Genomic DNA, 19,714 nt, shown 5'->3' on the forward strand with positions numbered 1-19,714 from the left:
CATTAGCACAGTTTGTGGAGACCTGCCAAGACAGACAAACACGAAGAGTGGTTTTCAAACCGTCACCACGAATCAGACCCACCAGATTCCCCCAACGTATGGGCCACAGAATGACGATCATCCCTCAACCCATGAGAGGGTAACCAGTGTCATCCGCACCCAGCCAACACCTGGCAGGCAGCAACCGCGAGAAGACGACTGCCAATCTGGTGAGGCCAGAGTAATCGACAGCCCAGGAGAGCAAGTGATAAGGATAATTCAAGAACTCCACCAACAGGTACAGACCCTGGAAGGCCGGGTCGCTTCCAAAGAGCGATACCAGTCGGAACACGCGAGTGAAGCGATCTCTAGGAGCGTATCACGACGAGAAGCAAGGAACAAAAGATCGCCCAACCAACATTACGGTAGACGCCGAATCCATAGCAGATCACAGGAATCCAAATGTCACCGCGATGACGATGAGAGAAAACACTAGAGAGATCCCAAATGAATGAAGAACGATTACACAATAATGGGAGCCACCCCATTCACTAAGAAAGTCCTGAAGGCCAAACTACCAAAATGTTTTGACAAACCAACTGACATGGAGTACGATGGCACCAAGGATCCTCAGGAGCCCGTAACGGCCTTTGAGGCCAGGATGAACCTAGAGGGAGCAGCCGATGTAGCTCAATGCAGGGCCTTTTCGGTAACAAATGCTGGTCTAGCAATCAAGTGGTTCAACGGCTCTATATCTTACTTCGGTGCCATCTCCAAGAAATTCATGGCACAATTTACCACAAGGATCGCAAAGGCGAAGCACCCGATCAAGCTACTCGGATCACACAGCGACTCGACGAACCCACGAGGAAATACCTGGATCGGTTCAATGATGAATGCTTGGAAGTTGATGGTTAACAGACTCAATGGACAGCCTGTGCCTGACCAATGGGCTAATGAACGAGGATTTTCGCAAACACCTCACAACGAAACTGGTTTGGACTATGCATGAAATCTAGAACGTGGCGAGGGCATACATAAATGATGAAGAAGTGAGCCACGTCATGGTAGCTAATAAGAAGCCCCATGGGAACAAGGCCCCGCGGAATAACCCGGCACTTAGAGAAGCCCCAAAGGAGCACTTCAAAACCACTACCCCCAACAGGCTGCCCAGAGTGAAAAAGTTTACGAACTACACACTACAAGAAAAAAGTGTATTTGTAACAAAAAAAATTGTTACAAAACGTAAAAACTTTGAAACAAAAGTTTTTTGTAACAAAAAAAGGGCCCGTTGCAGTAAGTCCCATTACAAAAAATTTTTGTAACGAAAAATGGAACTGTTACAATTCAATATGATATTTTGTAACAATTTTTTTTGAAAAAAAATCAGAAACCGTTACAAAAGTGGTAACAAATTTTGATCTTGAAGGTATTTTTCGTGACAATCTTTTTTTTCCTATCAACAAATTTTGTTACAAAATGTAATATGATTTTGTAACATTTTTTTTCTTTAGTTACAAAAGCAAATTAATTATTTTGTAACAACTTTTTTTTAATACAAATTGCATGCATAATTTACTAAATTATTTTATAAATTAACTAATATATTAACTATTTTAATAAGCAAGTTTACTTCTATATAATATGCAAAAACATACATAAGTCAAACAAGATCCTTTTAGCTAAAATTGTTTTCAAACAAAATAACATTAGTGAGTACATTGATTAGTTCTACAAGTTATATGTCTTGCATATATAAGTTCAACCAAAACATAAAAGTTCTAACATAGATTAGTGTCTCTACGCATCAAAATATTCTTGAGCCCTCAAGGTAGCATATGATCACCATTTCATCACTCCTGTAAATAAGAAAAACCGAAAGAAACAATTAGAAACAAGATGTAACACTAATTATAATTTTTCCACTAAGTTTTATACAAAATTTTTAGAAAAATTTTGGCAAAACCTCTCCTAAAACTTGGATATTTCCACCGTCTACGATTCCAACAAAAACAACCAATTCACAACTTATGTCTCAGCCAATACCCAACCAAATTTATCAAAGCAAATAATAGGACATTTGTCATTTTTCAACCATGACACAAGTAAAATGTGATAAATAGATCCATATACAAATTAAAGTATACTAATATAAAATGGGAATCATTTACAAAAATGTATTAAAACCATAAGCAATTTTAGGAGTACCTTTAGGGTCTAGTTTGTCTCATTGACAAAGCGCGCTATGAGAGAGTTCACAACAACTTGTTGAGCTTCCAATTGAGCTTTCATTTGAGCTAATTCTTCCTCTTGACGTGTTCGTTGCTCTTCAAGTTTTTCTTTGAGCACATCTATTTCCTTTGTTAGCTCCTCACGGTCTTGCATTGCCTCTTGAAGTTGTGCTTAAATCCTTAACTTAGACTTTGGAGTCTTTATGCCATAACTTGCACCACTTTTCTCACCTCTCACAAGTAGAAAAGCTTCATTTGGAGTGATAGGATTTTCCAAATCATAGGATTCATCGAGCATACAGCTAATATCATCCTGCACAATCCAATTTGTGATTTAAAAATGAAGATAAAATTTAACTTCCATGCAACAGAAAAAGGAAAAAGTTAGTAATGTTACATCAATTTGTTTAGCTTTTTCATTGACCCATTCTCCATTATTCTTTTGATGAGTAATTTGCCACAATTTTTGAATGTCAGGCTCGACACCGGTTCTAGGATGGCGCTGCAAATTTTTTGGAAGTTTAAAATATAACATGTAGTTAAGTGCAAACGTGACATAGAAAAAAACATAAGACCAAATTAAAACTTTAAGACTATTTACCCGATCACGTCTAACAACTTGAAATGTCCTTCGACCAACAATATGTGGTACAACATGATGCTTTCTATTAACTTTGTTTCTTAAACTTTTTTTTCTATATAAGACCAAACTCACAAAAGACAAAAGGAGTTAAGTTATAATTATTTCATTGACCTAAAATATGATAACAACATAAGAATACCTCAATGGTTGTCACAATGAAAAATTCAAACCTAAAAAGAAGGACTTCCAAAGTAGGATACCAAATTCTCCCATGTCTCCGGCAGAACATTGTTTGGTGGATTTTGAAGGCGCTCCTCATCAGTTTGATACAACTCATAGTGCTCACGCAATCTTGAGCGCCAACTTCGATAACATATATTAGCCTTAGCTAAAATCATTTTGCGCATTACTTGCGTATCTGCTATATCAAACTTTTCCTACATAAAATTTGTCAAAGTTAGTTAGCAGAAATAAACCCTATAATATACATAATAGCAGAAAATATAAATATGTATTACCAAAACAAGGTCGCATATTTTTTGCTTGACATCATCTCCAACTAGGCTCCATTTCTCTACATCCGAAGGAGTATTTTATCTTGTAACAATACCCACTTCAGATGCAAACAGATCAGCATGGATGCCATTAGGAGCTAAGTTCTCCAAAGAGATCGGCAATTCTAATTTTCCATTTGTCTTTGTTTTGATAACCCTATTTGTTGCAATCCCACGCGAATGTCCTCTTTTACCAATACGCCTATCAACAGGGACAGTGGCTGCTGCTGAACTAGGGTCTGCCGGGGCTGGGACAAGGGCTGCCGGGGCTGGGGCAGAGGCTGCAGGGGCTGCCGGGGCTGGGGTAGGTGCTGGTGGTGTAGAAGTAGATGTAGTATTCCTTGTCAATCTCCGTGTAGCCATTATGTTACGCAATCTACAATAAAGTTAACAGAGATAACATTAAAGAAATGAAATAATAAAATATCTACATCATTTAATATACAATTACACAATAGAAAGTACATCAATAAAAGTGGGACATGATTCAAAATATATTATACTTTTCAAAAAAGTTAAACAAATGGAACAAAGAGTGAATAACTTAGTGGGGCTCGGTATCTCGCAGAATTTCAGCTCAGTGGAACACCCACAAATAATGGCCAAGTAGAGGCGGCCAACAAGATCATCCTAAAAGGACTCAAGAAAAGAATAGACGAAGCCAAAGGTCTCTGGGCCGATGAGCTCGGGTCCATACTCTGGTCATACCAAATGTCCCCCCAAACCTCAACCAGAGAAACTCCCTTCAGGCTAACATACAACCTAGAAGCCCCTAGCCCTCAAAGGACCATAGGAGGACACGACGACGACACAGAATAGGACCTCGTGGACGAAGTCAGAAGCATAGCCCACTTACGGGAACTAGCTTTAAAACAAGGAATGAGCCTAAATTACAACCGAGACGTGGTAACATGGGACTTTAAGCCAGGAGATCTAGTTTTGCAACGTAATGACATCATTCCTCCCACCCCAGGAGAAGGAAAGTTAACTCCCAATTGGGAGGGACCCTACAGAGTCAAGTTCGTAATCAAAAAAGGAGCTTATAAGCTAGAATAACTTAATGGCACCAAGCTACTGAGATCATGGAATGCTGCAAATATACGGTGCTACAACCCGTAGGCTAACTCCATCAAGTCAACAACTTAGCTAAGTTTAAGGTTTATTTAAAGTTTTCATTTTTCCTTTGCTTTATTTCACCTTCTCATTCCATTTTTCATGTTCAAACTATTTTTTGGGCATTCTGTCCTACCCAAAAATAACGAGAGGTTTTAACGAGGCCCGATCTTCAATAAAGAGGTTATTTTCATTCAAAAACTCTCTTAAAGTTTGAATACTCTCTTAAGTTTTTCGCTTTTTTATCTGAGCATACGATACAAACAAAACGGCATTTCCGAGGCCCGATCACCCCCGAAGCCAACAAAACGAATATACAAAACAAAATAAACATACAAATTGGCCCACAAAGAGGCCTAGAAATTAGTGCATAAGAAAACAGCCCAGAAAAGGCCAACAAACTAGTTAAACTGCCGAACAGACGGCTTACAAACTTAAGAAATTGTCTAGCTAAAACAAAAAAGCAATGTATAAACGCCGAACAAACAGTTTACAAACTTAAGAAAATTGTACCACAATATCATAAAATAAAAACTACTCTAAGTCAATGATCTCCCCGTCACGAACAGTCCAGAAGACCCCCAACACGGACACATCGACCTTGGGGGCAGCATCTTGACTTGAGCTTTCAAGGTCTCATTGGTCACCGAAATTGCATCCTTAGCATCAGCAAGAAGACCTTTTTTATCCCTCTTCAGCTGAGCAACCTCGGTCCTCAAAGACTCCACCTCGGAAAGGATAGAAATGGCCCCTGATTTAGCCTCAACAACCCTTTTCCGCTCTTCAGCCAATTGAGAAAGAAGCAAGGTCCCCAACTCAAAAAGATGGAGGATCTCCAAACCAGCGTCCTCAGTATTTTTTACAGCCTTCAAACGACCAGTCTCGACAATTTTCAACTGCTCCTTCGACAATATTGGCTTTGCCTTCTGAACAATGACGGCTAGTAATGTGCTAAAATTAAGAACAAAAGGAGTTTAGCATAGGCTCAAAGCTGGCTAACAATGGAAGATAAAAGATAAGCTATTTGGGTAAGTGAGCTATTTGAAACAATGGCCTCAATCATATAAGTGCATTTATACACAAAATAATAGACATAAAGAATCAAACAAATCAAAGATTACAATCATAAAAAGAGAATAATGCACACAGGAATGGAAATAAGTGGTTATATGATGTAACCACACAATTAGGCTCAAAACTCACATGCCTATGTGTTCTTAGCTCAAAAAACATGTTCCACAATATATAATTCAAACAAGTTCTAAAAAAAATTTATTCAAATTAATTAGGGTGCCCAATAGATAAAATCTTTGGAAAATTTCATTATTTTGGCTAAACTTATTATATATATGCAAACTAAGAAAATGCAACTAAAATTCTAAAAGACCTAAAAAAAATGAAATGCAAAAGTGTTGGGATTAGAAATTTGTCACCCAAAAGTGGCCGATCGGTCAGACGACCTCCCTACACTTAAAAGTTTGCACCGTCTTCGGTGCATTCAAAGATGAGCAAGGGGGTACGGCGACTTTACGGGTTGCCACCTTCAGCTGGTGGGTCAACCGGCTACTGCGTGTTCTTTTCTCCCGCTTCCGTTTTTGCTTATGATGGCTCTCCCATGAAAGGTAGAAGATAGCACAATAAGATGAGAAAATGCAAAAGCAAGGAAGCATAAATTGTTGGGATGAGGTAAATCACTAGAATTGAGTGAGTGAATTAGTGTGACATTGATGAAAAATAGGTGTGTGAATTCTAAGATTGCGCGGGATTTAGAACTCACACCCTAGCATTTAAAGCTATGTCACAACTACACAAAAGAAGCATACACTTCACTCATTCTAGTGTGCTTAAAATACTTTAAAGAAAACTTGTTGGTCAAGACAACCAAATAAGTAGTGAAGAAGCATGAAAGCATTCAAGTAAATAATCAAGCAATTGTGAAATGGATAATGAATGGATATTGATTGGTGTGTAAGTAAACTTTAATGAACAAAATAGAATATGAAACTTACACGTGAATCAATGACACACTTTAAATTTTATTTGCAATACCTAATTGACATAGAAGTGGGAGACATTGGTGCTATGAAACTTAGGAAAAGAGGTAGAAATTAAAATAAATCACATAGCAATAATGGTCCACAAAGTTTGAAAAGCTAAAAAATATGCAATTAGGTAAGCTTACTATCCAATTTCACAATTCCAAAATCTCAGTGCAATAGGTGATGTAAATAAGGATCAATCATAAACAAGCATCACGTAACAAAAAAATGCATTGACAATACACAAATTGCCTAATCATACTGAAATGCTTTAAATCACATGATGGTCAAAACATGCAATTTAAAAGATTTAGGATACTTGAGGGCAATGTCATACACTTGGTATTCACAAATGTTAAGCATGAAAAATTCAAAACCAAGTAATAAATTGTAATCTCAGTAAAGGACTCCAACAATGAATAATTTCAGCATCAAGAAACAGCAAATCAAATCAATAATCCAACACTTACCAACTAAAACAAAAGTTAAGCTAACTAACTAACTAACTAACTAACAACTAAAAAACTAAAGAAAATAATGGTAGATGGTGAATGGTACTGTTGGATGATGGTTGAAGGATGGAAAGAAAAGAGGAGAAGAGAGAAGGAAAGAAATGGAGAGAATGGAAGAAAAAAAGGGGGTGGAACAGGGCAATGGGTCACACGTACGCGTCAGGTCACGCGCACGCGTGGATGGCAGAAGTGAGGTGCAACACGTACGCATCGTCGACGCACACGGGTGAGTGAAGAGAGAGATAGGTGATGTGTACGCGTAGGTCAAAATTGTGCTAGAGGCACAATTTCAACACACTACACGCGCAACTCTCTGGTTTTTGTACTGGGCATGAAAAAATTTGGTGGTCACGCGTACGCGTGGGCAAGGCGTACGCGTGAGGGGTTGAAATTCTTGGGTCACGCGTACGCGTGGCTGTGTGCTCTGTTTTTCAAAATTTTCCAATTTCTAGCACCAAACCAAGCATTCCAAACCTCCAAACAGCTACCAAAACACCATAAAACCTTATTTAACATACTAAACTACTAAATAGCCCAAACAAACAAAACTAAACATGAAATTAAACTAATTTAACAATATGTACAAAAAGAGAAAAATGAAAAGAGTTTACCATAGTGGGATATCTCCCACCTAACACTTTGGTTTATTGTCCTTAAATTGGACTTTTGGGGAGCTCTCATCAAGGTGGCTTATACTTGAATTCATCCTTGAACATCCACCAATGCTTGGACTTCCAATAAGCTCCATCATTCAAAATTAATAGCTCCAAGCTTTGATGGAGTTCCACACAAGCTAAGGGCTCCCAAAATTGATCCTCTTGTATGTCGGGATCCCAAATCTTGTTTCTACACCCATCTTCGAATTGATCATTATTATTCCATTTGGGTGGTAAACAAGCCGAATTCTCAATAAAGCCTCCAAACAACTTCTTAGACTCGAGAAATCTAGCTCTACACTAAACCTTGCAATCAAACTTTGAACATGCAACCATCATGAACCTAGAGTGATGTTTCCAACCACTAACCATCTTCCTTTTGCTCTTAAAGCCACAAAGAGCTCTAAGTTGACCATCTGTCTCAAGCAAACCATATTCAAGTGGGATAATAAAGCTTAGAGATAAGAGATTTACCCACTTGAAGGAACGGATGGATGGTGATGGCTTGGGGAGAGGTGTCTCCAATGTCTTTGCAAGCTCTACTCCATTGTGTTCTTCCTTGACAACTTCCACCTCTTTGCAAGCTTCTTCAATTTCAACCTTTTCCTCTTGGTAGCTTTCTTCCAATTCAATCTCTTCTTCATTGCTTACCAAAGGTATGGAAAGTTGTGTACATTCTTCTATGATCTCAATTTCATGTCCAATGGGAGAGGATTCAATTGTAGATAAGAATTCATCAATTGAATCCATCTCTTGATCAACCTCTTCAAGGTCTCCAACTATAATATGCTTCGGAGGTTGTACACCCTCCTCAACATCAATTTCAAGCTTTTTGGAAGAGGGCTTTATAATTCTACATTCCCATGGACTTTCAACATCTCATAAATCTTCAACCACTCCTTCTGGCTCAATTGTCTCTACTCCCTCCCCTTGTTGCAATTCTTGCTTCAACTCCTCTTCTTCACCTTGAAGCTTCAAGTTCACTCCCTCACTATGCTCCTTGGTTGATCCTCCACATTCGTCAATGGGAGTACTTAGGATGCATGAGCTTAGGTGGGAGGCCATATGGTTAATGGCTTCCGCCATGGTAGCAACCATGACTTCTAGATTCTTTAGCCCCTTTTGCTTCTCCTCTTGCCTTTGGGTATAAGAGCTAATATCTCTTTGTTGTTCTTGCAAGAAAGTTTGGAGAGCTTCATCCATTGGAGGCAATAATGAAAGAGAGGGTTCATTGTTTGGGAGAAAGGGTTCATAATTGGAAGGTGGTTCATCTTGGTAGGGGAGTGGAGATGATGTATATTGATGTGGTTCTTGGGAGTAATTGTGTTGGAATTGTTGTGGTTCTATGTATGGTTCATATGGCTCATAAGGTGGTTGGTATGGTGGATACAGATTAGGGTCATATGGAGATGTTTGGTGGTAGGAGGCTTGTGAGTATGGTGGTTCAAAACTATGTTGAGGAGGTGGTTCATAGGCATATGGTGATTGTGGTTGACAACCACAATGTAGGTCACCACACACATTAGATTGGTATGCATCATGGTATGGCTCTTGATCATAACATATTGGTGGAGGTTGTTGCCATGAAGGTTGATCAAATGCTTGAGACTCCTCCCACCTTTGATTGTCCCATCCTTGATGCATATTCTTATTGTAACTTCCATTCCCTCCAACATAGTTAGAACCAAACTCATAGCCAAAAGGATGAGAATTCATAGTACCAAAAGAAAATAAAAACAAAAACTAACAAGAAACAAAGAAAACCAAATCCTAAAACTAGCAAAAATTAGCAAACAAACCAAAAATTAAGCTATCTACAATATTAACATATATACAATAACCAATAACAAGCACACATTGCAATTTTCCAGCAACAGCGCCAAAAACTTGATATGAGGATTTGTACCGGTTCAGAATTTAACAAAATAATTTCGTTGTGAGCATAGCCTAAACCGACAATCGATCCTCAAATCAAAGTTTAATTTTTTTGGTTGTCACAAGTCCAACCCAATAAATGACAAGAAAAGTAAAGAAAACAATTAAAGAAAGCAAGTAATAAAGAGAGACATTCATGGTAAAGATTGAGAATCTAGGCTTTCTATCCTAGTCACTAATCATATTACAATAATTATCAAGAGCTAATCCTATTTAGTCATCTCCAACATTGGAAGAAGGTATAATGTTATCTTCACATGAGAGAAAGTCAAATAAGACTAGTTAATCTCAATCCAAAAGTCCTAATCAACTTACTAATTGAATTAGCAAGAGATTAGAGTCAATGAAAATAATATTAACTAACAACTCTAGATCACCAACCTAAGTTGGGTATTAATGACTCAAGATTGCCTAATTTCTCTTTCCAAGTCAAGAATGTTCAAAAAGCTACTCTAATATCTAACCAAGCATTTTGTCAAACACTTGGAAGGCATAAAAGGAAAGCATCATAAAAGTACAAGAATAATAAATCTACAACTACCCAATGCAAGAAATTAACAATAACAACTAAGAAAAGTACATTAAACATGAAAACATAAAATTACATTAAAGACAATCCCAATCCAACAAGAGTGCATGAACATAAAAGAGGCATAAAAAGGGAAATTAACAAGAGAACTAAGAAGATTGAAAATGTAAGAACAAGAAATTATAAAGAAAACTAGATGAGAATAAGAAATTAAACATAAATCTAAGAGGAATTAACCTAATTCTACCCTAATTCTAGAGAGAAGAGGGAGTTTCTCTCTCTAGAAAACTACCTAAAGCATGATTTCTAACCTAATCTAAGTGCCCCCCCTTTGTCCAATCTTCAATTCTGCATGAAATAGCCTCAGAAATGAGTTGGATTTGGGCCTGGAAAGCTCAAAAATCGCCCCAGCGTATTGCCTTTAATGAGGTCACGTGATCAGTGTCACGCGTGCGCGTGGACGACGCATACGCGTCGCTGGCAAATTTTCCCCTCACGCGTACGCGTGGCTTGAATGTCCTCTTCACGCGTACGCGTACTTCAATTCTCCAAATGCTCATTTCTTCATGAATTCTCCACTTTGTATGCTTTTCTCTTCACTTCTTCCATCCAATACTTGTCTTATGAATCTGAAATCACTCAATAAACATATCAAGGCAAGGAATGTAATTAAAGTGAATTAAAATTGGCAAATTAAAGGCCTAAAAAGTATATTTTCACTTTTAAGCATAAATTTTGGGAGAATTACAAAAGCATACTATTTCATTGAATAAATGTGGGACATGTTGATAAAATCCCCTAAATTAAGCACAAGATAAACCACAAAATTGGGGTTTATCACTGAGCAAAGAAGAGCATGATACATAGACTTTGCTTGATCGGTGACGTCACAATCGTGAAAGAAGTCCTCCATGCCCGGAAATAAGTGCTAATCAATGAAACCCAGAGCATCGAAACCCCGGTCCATCATGGAAGCAACGGGCCCCTCTTCCTCTAAATTCTACCCGCTGCTCCCTTCAAACAACCTCTTCCACTTTTTGCTGGAATTAGGAACAGGAATCTCCACGACCTCCACATCAGCACTGAATGCCCCAACTGCGGCCACCTCCTGAGAAACCATTTGCGAGTCCGGCTAAGTCACAGATGGAAGAGTTAATGGCGAAGCCCCATAACCCCCACTCCCTGAATCACGGATGAAGGCGGCCTTCAACCTGGCAAGAGTCGTCTACCCACCAGCCATCTTAACTGAAAAACACAACCAAAGGAAAAATGTTAAGTTATGAGCTTGGGAATTATAAAACCCAGAAGTAAAGGAAAATCATGGAAACACAAGGAAAGGGACTAAAAGCCACCAATGTAAGTCCAACACGCCACTGGATCACTTGTAACATCCTGGGGGTTCAATGACCTATCCCTAAAAATTGACAACAGAACATCGGCAATATCTTTATTCTTAGGAGACAGCCCCTCATAGGTAATCTTCCTCAAATAAGACGAACCCGCGCCGAAGTTCTAGTAGGTAGCGAAACAATGCTCCCCCTCCAAAGTCAACCAGAAAGGATGGTGTCACTGGGCTGGATGACCTTAAAATATTCCTCCTTAAAACCATAGAAGGAATCTTCAAATAACCCAAAAATCTGGCGATACGGCTGAGCCTAGAATGACACATAACCCTTCTTGTGCTTCCGCTCTTTAATTGGGATAGTGCACAAGAAAAAATACAGAAAAATTTTCACCCGTGTAGAAATCTCCAAAAGTTCACAAACCAAGTCAAAAGTCTGGACGGCTGCCCAACTGTTCGGATGTAGTTGAGACGGCGCCACCAAACATCAGTTTAGAAGGGCATGGACGAAGGCAAAGAAAGGGAGCCATAGCCCCAGCTTCGTGAACATATGCTCGTAAACCCACATGCATCTAGTCGGTAACCCAGAGAAAATCAGGATTGATATAACAAATCCTTTCGTCTTCCCCGGATAGTGCCAACTCGTACTAACGTTCCGCATCACCTCCTCTGCAGACCGCACCCTTATCATGAAACTTTCTAAGATCCTCCTCTGTGAGCCGAGAACGCGTACCTAGCATGTCGGAGGTTACCCAATAATAATTGTTAGAAACGCCTCTGTTCGAGTAAACGGGAACCCTAACACCCTCCGGTCTCCACCAAACCATATCTATAACCAATGAGGGCACCACTGTCAGCCCGCTCCCCAGAAAAGGAAGAACACAATTTCTACACTAAAATCTACCGAATGTCTAAGAAAAACTCAAACAATGGCACCCCCTATTTTCCCTACCGCTACGACACAAAAAATACACAAAAAAGGAAGAAACAAGCGATACAATGCGCAAAATGCTAAAACAAATAAAGGCACCAAATTATTTTCAGAGAACGAAAGAAAACAGCAAAGAAGCACAAACACAGAAGAATGCAGTCCCAGCAACCACTCAGAAATGTAGTAGAGAGCTTTTTTCGAATAAAGGAAAGTGACAGGCGATAGGAAAACGAAGAAAACAGAAGGAAGCCGTTACAAGTGAAGGAAAATAGACACCCAACGTTTCAAGTAAGAATGCAGAGGGACAAGGGGTAGAAATGGAATTTGAAAACCTCTCTTCTTCCATTAAGTATCATTATAGCACTTCGAAAGACGTAATGAAACTCTACCGCCAAAAAACGCAAAAGGTTGATTTGGAAACGACGCCACACTCTATCCATGAACTCCCGAAATTCTGAACAACGGAGAAACGAACTTGCTCATATTAGTGTCAAGACCCAGCTAGCTCGCTCCCACACTCCGAGGGCAATTGTTGCGGGCCTAGGACTCGGGTCCCCAAAATGGCCAAACAACGGCCCAACTCCCCAGCCCAAAATCCTCTTTACGGTCCAAACTGGCCAGAAAACCAGAAATTTTTAACCAACATTTAAATTCAAATACCTCCCTTATCTTAGCAAATAAAATAAGATAAGATAACAAGACAAATTATACAAGAAAAACTCAGGACTCCCTCACTGGGTTACACACTCCTAACCCCCCACCTATACCTCTTATGTGAAAACACGTACACTATTCAAACATCACTAGAAGCAATTGTTGAAATAGCATGTTGATCGCAATAATGATTATTATTTTGATTAACTTAATACATTAAAAGGTTCGCAAATTATGCTGTTCTATTCATAATCCGAGTAACACTGGAATTGATCATCACCAGACAACTTCTAAGTCTAAGCTAAAACCAAAAACTAAACCTAATTTTAGCATATTATTTTCAATTCAATGTCTAAATTACATTTTCAAGCATGATTCAGTTCCCAGGAGAAAGAAAAGAAACTTCATCTACATAAATGTTTGGTATTTTGCATTTGATATATTCAATGACTGTTACATGATTGAATTGCGAATCAGAACGTGCGAATTGGTACCCGCTTCTTGCTTCTTGCTCCCTGTTGATTAATCAATTCCATATGCATTTTGCATCTCAAGAATGCATGTCATTAGCCACTCATTTAATTCACTTAATGTCAGCTAAAGAGAACTTCATAAGTGACTAACACAAGTTCATTAAAAAGTGGAATACTAAAACCCCCTGAAGTACATTGAGGGGGTTGACATTGTAAATGAAACTGTATATGCAATACCTACAAAATTGTTTCATCATTTGTGGAATTTGTTGCTCATATGGACAAGGGAAGAAGAAGAAGAGAAAATAAGAGTGGAAAGCCTATTGATACAAGAGGTTGTAAGCAGGTAAGTCTTGTATTCTATGGATGTCTTCTAAGGATAGCTCTCTCTCCAATTGCAGCCGCGTCGCTCGTAGAACCTCCTGAAGCCATGGAAATCAACAGCAATCAAGAAATTAGTATGTCTCACTTTCAGTTTTCATATAGAAAGGAATGGCCATTCATTGGATTGTTCAAGTGGTTTGGTACATGTTTCCATCACAATCTTGGTTCCTAAGGTAGCATTAGGTTACTATCACAAGACTAAAATATTAACGTCTTTTATGTCTCAAGATAGGAACCATACACAACCTAATAATATATCCTAACATCATCTTCAGAAGTCATAGTTGTGTAGCGTGTTCTCCAAGGTAACTAATTTTCCCCCCTTTTTTGGTGATGCAGAAAGAATATAGAAAGAAAGAAAGAATACATTGAAGTCCATGTACTCTGCACACATAGCAAGCCACTGCGCATCCATCATCTCGAACGCTACACAAAATAGAACATCGAATGCTTCTTCATCTTCTGCAGAACCAGGCAGTGAAACTTTTAGTTCAATCAGTTGAAGCCTTGAAGGAGTAGTAAGAAATCAAAAAATTCAGTTGACACCACTCTTACCTCCTAATAACCTGACAAAATTAATGCCCGGAAGACATCTAGGCTTCTCTGTCAAAAATAATATCAGTTAAGTTATTACAAAATGTAGCTTGCATTTCTTAGTTTTGACAAAGGAAAAATTTTCCAAATGACAGAATATAAAAGTAAAATGCATTGATGTAAGATAACTCATGGTCTTTAAGTCTTTCATAATTTTAAGTCTGTTGAATCTTGAGGGTGAAGCTGGTCAAATAAAATCAATAAATACTAAAAGTGAGTGCAATGAGAAATGGTTAACAAACCTGAGTGTAAATCCAGCATCTGTATCAACATATATGATATGTTAATGCCAGCAACGGCAAACGGATACTCCCATGTCGCTCGCTTTCCTCCTTTCTTTGTCATCAACCTGTTAAAAGATGTCTTCATTTGAATTTCCATAAAAATTAGTAATAACTCTTGTTTTTCTCCCAAGACAGATATCAGGAAGATTAAAATAAGCACATAAAAGAAGATCAAGTTCTTCCATATGTGCACAACGAAAAGAAGGAATGCATACCGGATAAGTCCTCACGAAATAGAGTAGGTTTTCGAGCGAAATGAAGCCGCACCCCCTGAGGAAAAGCATGATATCAGAAAAGAAAAAAAAAGTTGCCTGAAAATTTTGAGGTGATGGGAAGCTGAAGCACATTGAACCTCTTTTGAAGCCTAATGAACAAGTGATTTTTCATATTATTGTATCAACTAATCAGAAAATTGATGAGCTTCACCAAATAAGTTATTTAACAAATCTGTATACTAAACTAATTGCATGACACAGATCTCCACCGAGAAAAGGCCAGGATCAAATTTATTCTTGTTATGCTACACAAGTTAATATTTGATTTTATTTACAACTTTGTCTGAAATGAATTGGTTAAGCCAAATACTGTCATCATCCACTAATGTACTCAGCAAATTGTTGCAAATGGACGAAACGAAAATGTCCCGTGATCTTATTTGAACATAACTGTTGTTACCTAAAGTCTGTTGATGGATTAGGACCTTGCCATCCCATTTCTTTCCATTGATCAGATATCAAGCCTTTCAGAGAGACATTTGGAAAGGCACAATGCCACAATGAACACAATGCTTCCTGTTGAGAGTTTATGACATTGTTAGTCAAGTGTGGTTTGAAGATATAATTGAAATCATTCTGAAATTACAGAGTCCATGATAAACAAAGAAATATACTTGATGATCCGGTCGAGCCTCATCGAATGGAACATTCATCCGTTCTTGAAGTCTTTGAAGTCTTTGCTCCTGAATATGACTATGAAACGTTCACTAAAAGAGAAATAACAATAGGAAACATACTAGGAAACATAAGTGCTGATTTAAATTAAAAAAAAGTTCTCTGCCGCATTAAAAGTGAAATAGTTGCACTAGTTAAACAAATCACCATCTTTGGTTCTTCCTTTACCTGGATTTGTGTCAAAAGATAGTCAGCATTTCTTCGAGTGTTACTGCGGCTAAAGAGTGCTCCTATCCATGATCTTGATCCAACCATAGCATTAGCTTCATGCAACAAATTATATGAGGGATAAGCTATAGAAGAACAAAACTTGAAAGTTAAAACAGATACATAAAGAGAAACACCAAGTAGATTTCAGAATTACATAATATGTTCTTCTAGTTCATTCTTGAAAATTGCTTTTCCTAAAACACAGACTATATTGCAAAGGTGCATTCCATTGAAATGAATTTTTAGATGAAGCAAAGAAGCTCCTTTGTCTCTATTTGACAAAAAGCAAAAGCTCCATAACATAGCTACTGCTCACACTATTACACAAGCTCGAAATTTGAAAATGGGCTAAAAATAAAAGGATCAAAACTCATCCTAATTGACAAAACCAACAAAGGAAAATAGGCAATATAGTCATATATAGAGTATATAAATTGCACATGAACTCCAGCTAGATGAAATTTACCCTCCAATGAAACATAAAAGGAAATTATCATCATGAATGCAAGAGAATCAAATGATTTGTGTTTTTCTTTTATTGGTTTTTCACGGTATCCCCAGCCCATCATGTGAAAAACTAATCTGTCGCGAAATTGAGTTCCATTTAAGGGTTTGCCGTCAGACAATGGATTGCTACATGCATAACGCTGGAATCGAAGCCCCCGACACTTACTTAAGTGAGTTAACCACTCGATCAACTCAAGTTGGTTAAATTATTTGAGTAATTGAATGGAACAATTTGCATAATGTGCAGAAATCTTGCATATTGTGATCAAGATAATAATAAAACTGGAAACAAACAAAAGATGATGATGGATGAAGGTAGAAGAGGGTGGGTTACTCACAAAAACATTGAGCAAACTGAGATACTAAGTGAGTGGAATTATGTGACCATTCCAACTCTTCATCTTTCTTTCTATGTCTCCAATAAATCTCATCTTCATCAACCTGCATTTCAATTCATAAGCCATGTATTAACCCAAAAAGAAAAAACAAAAATTGGATTACACTTGCATTCGGAGAATATGAAAAACTCATCAATCCACAACCTATGAAAGCAATTTACTTTCTCAAAATGGTTACAGAAACTGGTAAAAATGATGCAGTTTCTGAATACTATATATAGAAACTCCTACATTATCAAAAATCAGTGATATATGAGGGGGAAAAAAGAAGAAGAGAATATTTGATTTACTTTGTGAAGAGAGGAGCAAGAAGGAAAACATCGTTTCCTCTTTCTCAATCTCATGAGGATGCAATCACACTCAGAAACCTTTCATCCCTTTTTTAAAGCTTAACAGAAACCAAAAGTCACAACAACAAAAGACAATTATTTTTTTTTCTATATAAAAAAAAGACAGATCAATTTTTGAAAGAAAAGGGTCCCCAATGAATTATGATTGCAACCAAGCCATGCTAACCTTGTAAATTCAAACCTACCAATCATAAAAATTCTGTTTGTCCACTCATTTTTTTTTTCACTTCAGCAATTACTAGGGAGAGAGAGAGAGAGAGAAATAATAACCAGAAGTTTAATTAACATGAGACATAATAACACAAGTTGACAATGAAGGAAACACATAACAAAATAAATCAAAAGGGGATTCTGCCTTTGCTTAACTTTAAGGAGTAAAAATGAAGTTAGTGATGGAAAAGTAGATTTGAAAAAAGCTGGTTCAGAAGTGGAGGTGGGTGGTGTCCGTGCTCTGCATAGCATATACCTTTAAGCTTTCTTTCTTTTTTTAATTATTTTTTTATTTTTTATTTCTAGCCCACCAACTTTACATACAAGACAAATATTTATATACTTTTGTCATAACAAACGCTTTGAAATTCAATAAGAGGACAAGTGAAAAAGCATATCAAGGGAATTTCTTGTATGTATGTTATTGTATTGTTGCGTAGACATTATCTTATTACATTGCTTTTAGACACCTTCATAATAATAAAGTAAATTTCACTAATTTCATCAAAATATACGAGTGTGTTGCGTGTATATTAAAATCAGTCATCAAAATTAATTATTAGTATAAAATACATGTTAAAATATAAATATATATTAAAAATAAATTAAACTATACATATATTTATATATAAATACATTAATGATTAATTTTAATGTATGAATAGTATTTTTGCAAAATATATTATAGGTTATACAATTATCCATGATAAAAAAAAGTATATTTCATTATTTATTAAAAAAATTACATTTTATATAAACTTTTATTTACATTAAAAATTTTGTTCAATCAATGGAACACGTTTAAATTATCAAATACTACGTGCGTATAAAAAAATTAGCTATTAAATTAGTGACAACGTATTTGTGTATAAATATATATGTTGTTTAATTTATTTTTAATTTATATTTTATTTTTTAATATGTATTATTCGAATAACAGATTTGATGATTGTTTTTTTATATACCTGATATAGTTGTTAAGTTATTTATAAATGTCACATTTATTTCCTTTCTGAATCTGCCTTAGAAAAAAATATTGTATTTTTGTGTTTAAATGACAATTATTTGTTCATCTCGTCGTTCATATTATATATATATACATAATCATCTGAGTGTTATTATTAAGAATTTAAATAACTTACTGACTAGCCCACCTTGGATCATTTCAGTTATTTATGCGATCCACTGTTTTATTTTGTATATATCCAAAATTAAGGTGGTGAAAATTTACGCAAGAATATTTGTTGAGGGAAAAAGAAAGACTATAGTGGAAGATGCATAGATGCATAGAATAATATAAGATAGATAGATAGATAGATACAACAAATACCTGCTATGTTATGATATATGATATGATATGACATGTCAGTGTTGTTGGTGGTATCAATGTCTGGAATAGACCCACTATGATGGTAGAGGGGAGTGGTTGTGGGGCCAGAAAGAAGAACAACAAGAGATGGAAAAATGACATTTTGTTGAAGGCTGTGTTTTGCATTGAGGAAGGGAAGAGGGCAAAGTGTTGTGTGATGGGTTTGCTTTGTTTATTTTTTATTTTTCCTTTTTCTGGATTATTTTTTTGTGGCTTTGGAAGCCATACATTTTCCTCATTGCTAGGCTATATCGTAGCTATCGCTGCTGGTTAAGGTAATTTGGTTTCTCGTCTCCAAATTATTATGTCATGATTATTTTTGTTTGCATGGTAGGAAAGTGATTACATATGGCTAATTTTTCTTATATTAATTAAATATATATGTAATATATTGTTATCGAAAGATTAGGTGTTTTTTTTTATGAAAAGTATAGGTAACCAACAAGATTTTTAAACAATGTATAAACAATGTGAATTAATAGGGTTAAAAGAATAAATTTAATTAGTAGCATTAAATTAGGGTGTAGTGTATTTTCATTTGATTGGTAGTTGTTCATGTTGTTCAAAATTTTCATTGTTTTCCTAGCACTTCCCTTTTTTTTATATGATGTTTTATTCAAATCGGACGGTCCGATTTGTTTGAAGAAAAAAATAAATTATAAATTGGAGGGTCCAATTTATTTGGAGAAAAAAATAAACTATAAATCGGACAGTCCGATTTTAACATTAAAAATTTTTTTATTTTCGAAATCACAAATCGGATCCGATTTGTGATTGTTTGTTTAAGAAAGAAAATAATACAAACAAATCGGTGCCTTCAATTTGTATATCCCATACCAGTGTGAAACACATCTCTCCTCACAGTTTCGTTATACACTTCTCTCTCTCACACATGAAAAATAATAAGCGATTACATATACTATAGAC

At 36.6% G+C, this 19,714-nt stretch overlaps 1 protein-coding gene across 4 annotated transcripts; it reads right to left on the minus strand.

Annotated features, from left to right (window-relative positions):
• Positions 1–13,467: 13,467 nt before the first annotated feature.
• LOC112737633 (uncharacterized) lies at positions 13,468–17,722 on the minus strand. Of its 4 annotated transcripts, none has more exons than XM_025787608.3 (10): positions 17,575–17,722; positions 16,799–16,901; positions 15,912–16,006; positions 15,683–15,751; positions 15,469–15,584; positions 15,009–15,063; positions 14,752–14,872; positions 14,471–14,518; positions 14,283–14,377; positions 13,468–13,953 (listed from the first exon to the last, which is right to left on the minus strand). In XM_025787608.3, the coding sequence occupies exons 1-10, from the start codon at positions 17,668–17,670 to the stop codon at positions 13,852–13,854; spliced, it is 900 nt and encodes a 299-aa protein (XP_025643393.1). In that variant the 5' UTR covers positions 17,671–17,722; the 3' UTR covers positions 13,468–13,851. The 4 variants fall into 4 exon arrangements, with proteins under 4 accessions (XP_025643393.1, XP_025643396.1, XP_025643397.1 ...); XM_025787611.3 differs by having other exon boundaries at positions 17,394–17,631; XM_025787612.3 differs by lacking the exon at positions 17,575–17,722 and adding an exon at positions 17,375–17,522.
• Between the last annotated feature and the right edge of the window lie 1,992 nt (positions 17,723–19,714).

The sequence above is a fragment of the Arachis hypogaea genome, chromosome 13 (assembly GCF_003086295.3).
Source record: "Arachis hypogaea cultivar Tifrunner chromosome 13, arahy.Tifrunner.gnm2.J5K5, whole genome shotgun sequence".
Lineage (NCBI taxonomy): Eukaryota > Viridiplantae > Streptophyta > Magnoliopsida > Fabales > Fabaceae > Arachis > Arachis hypogaea.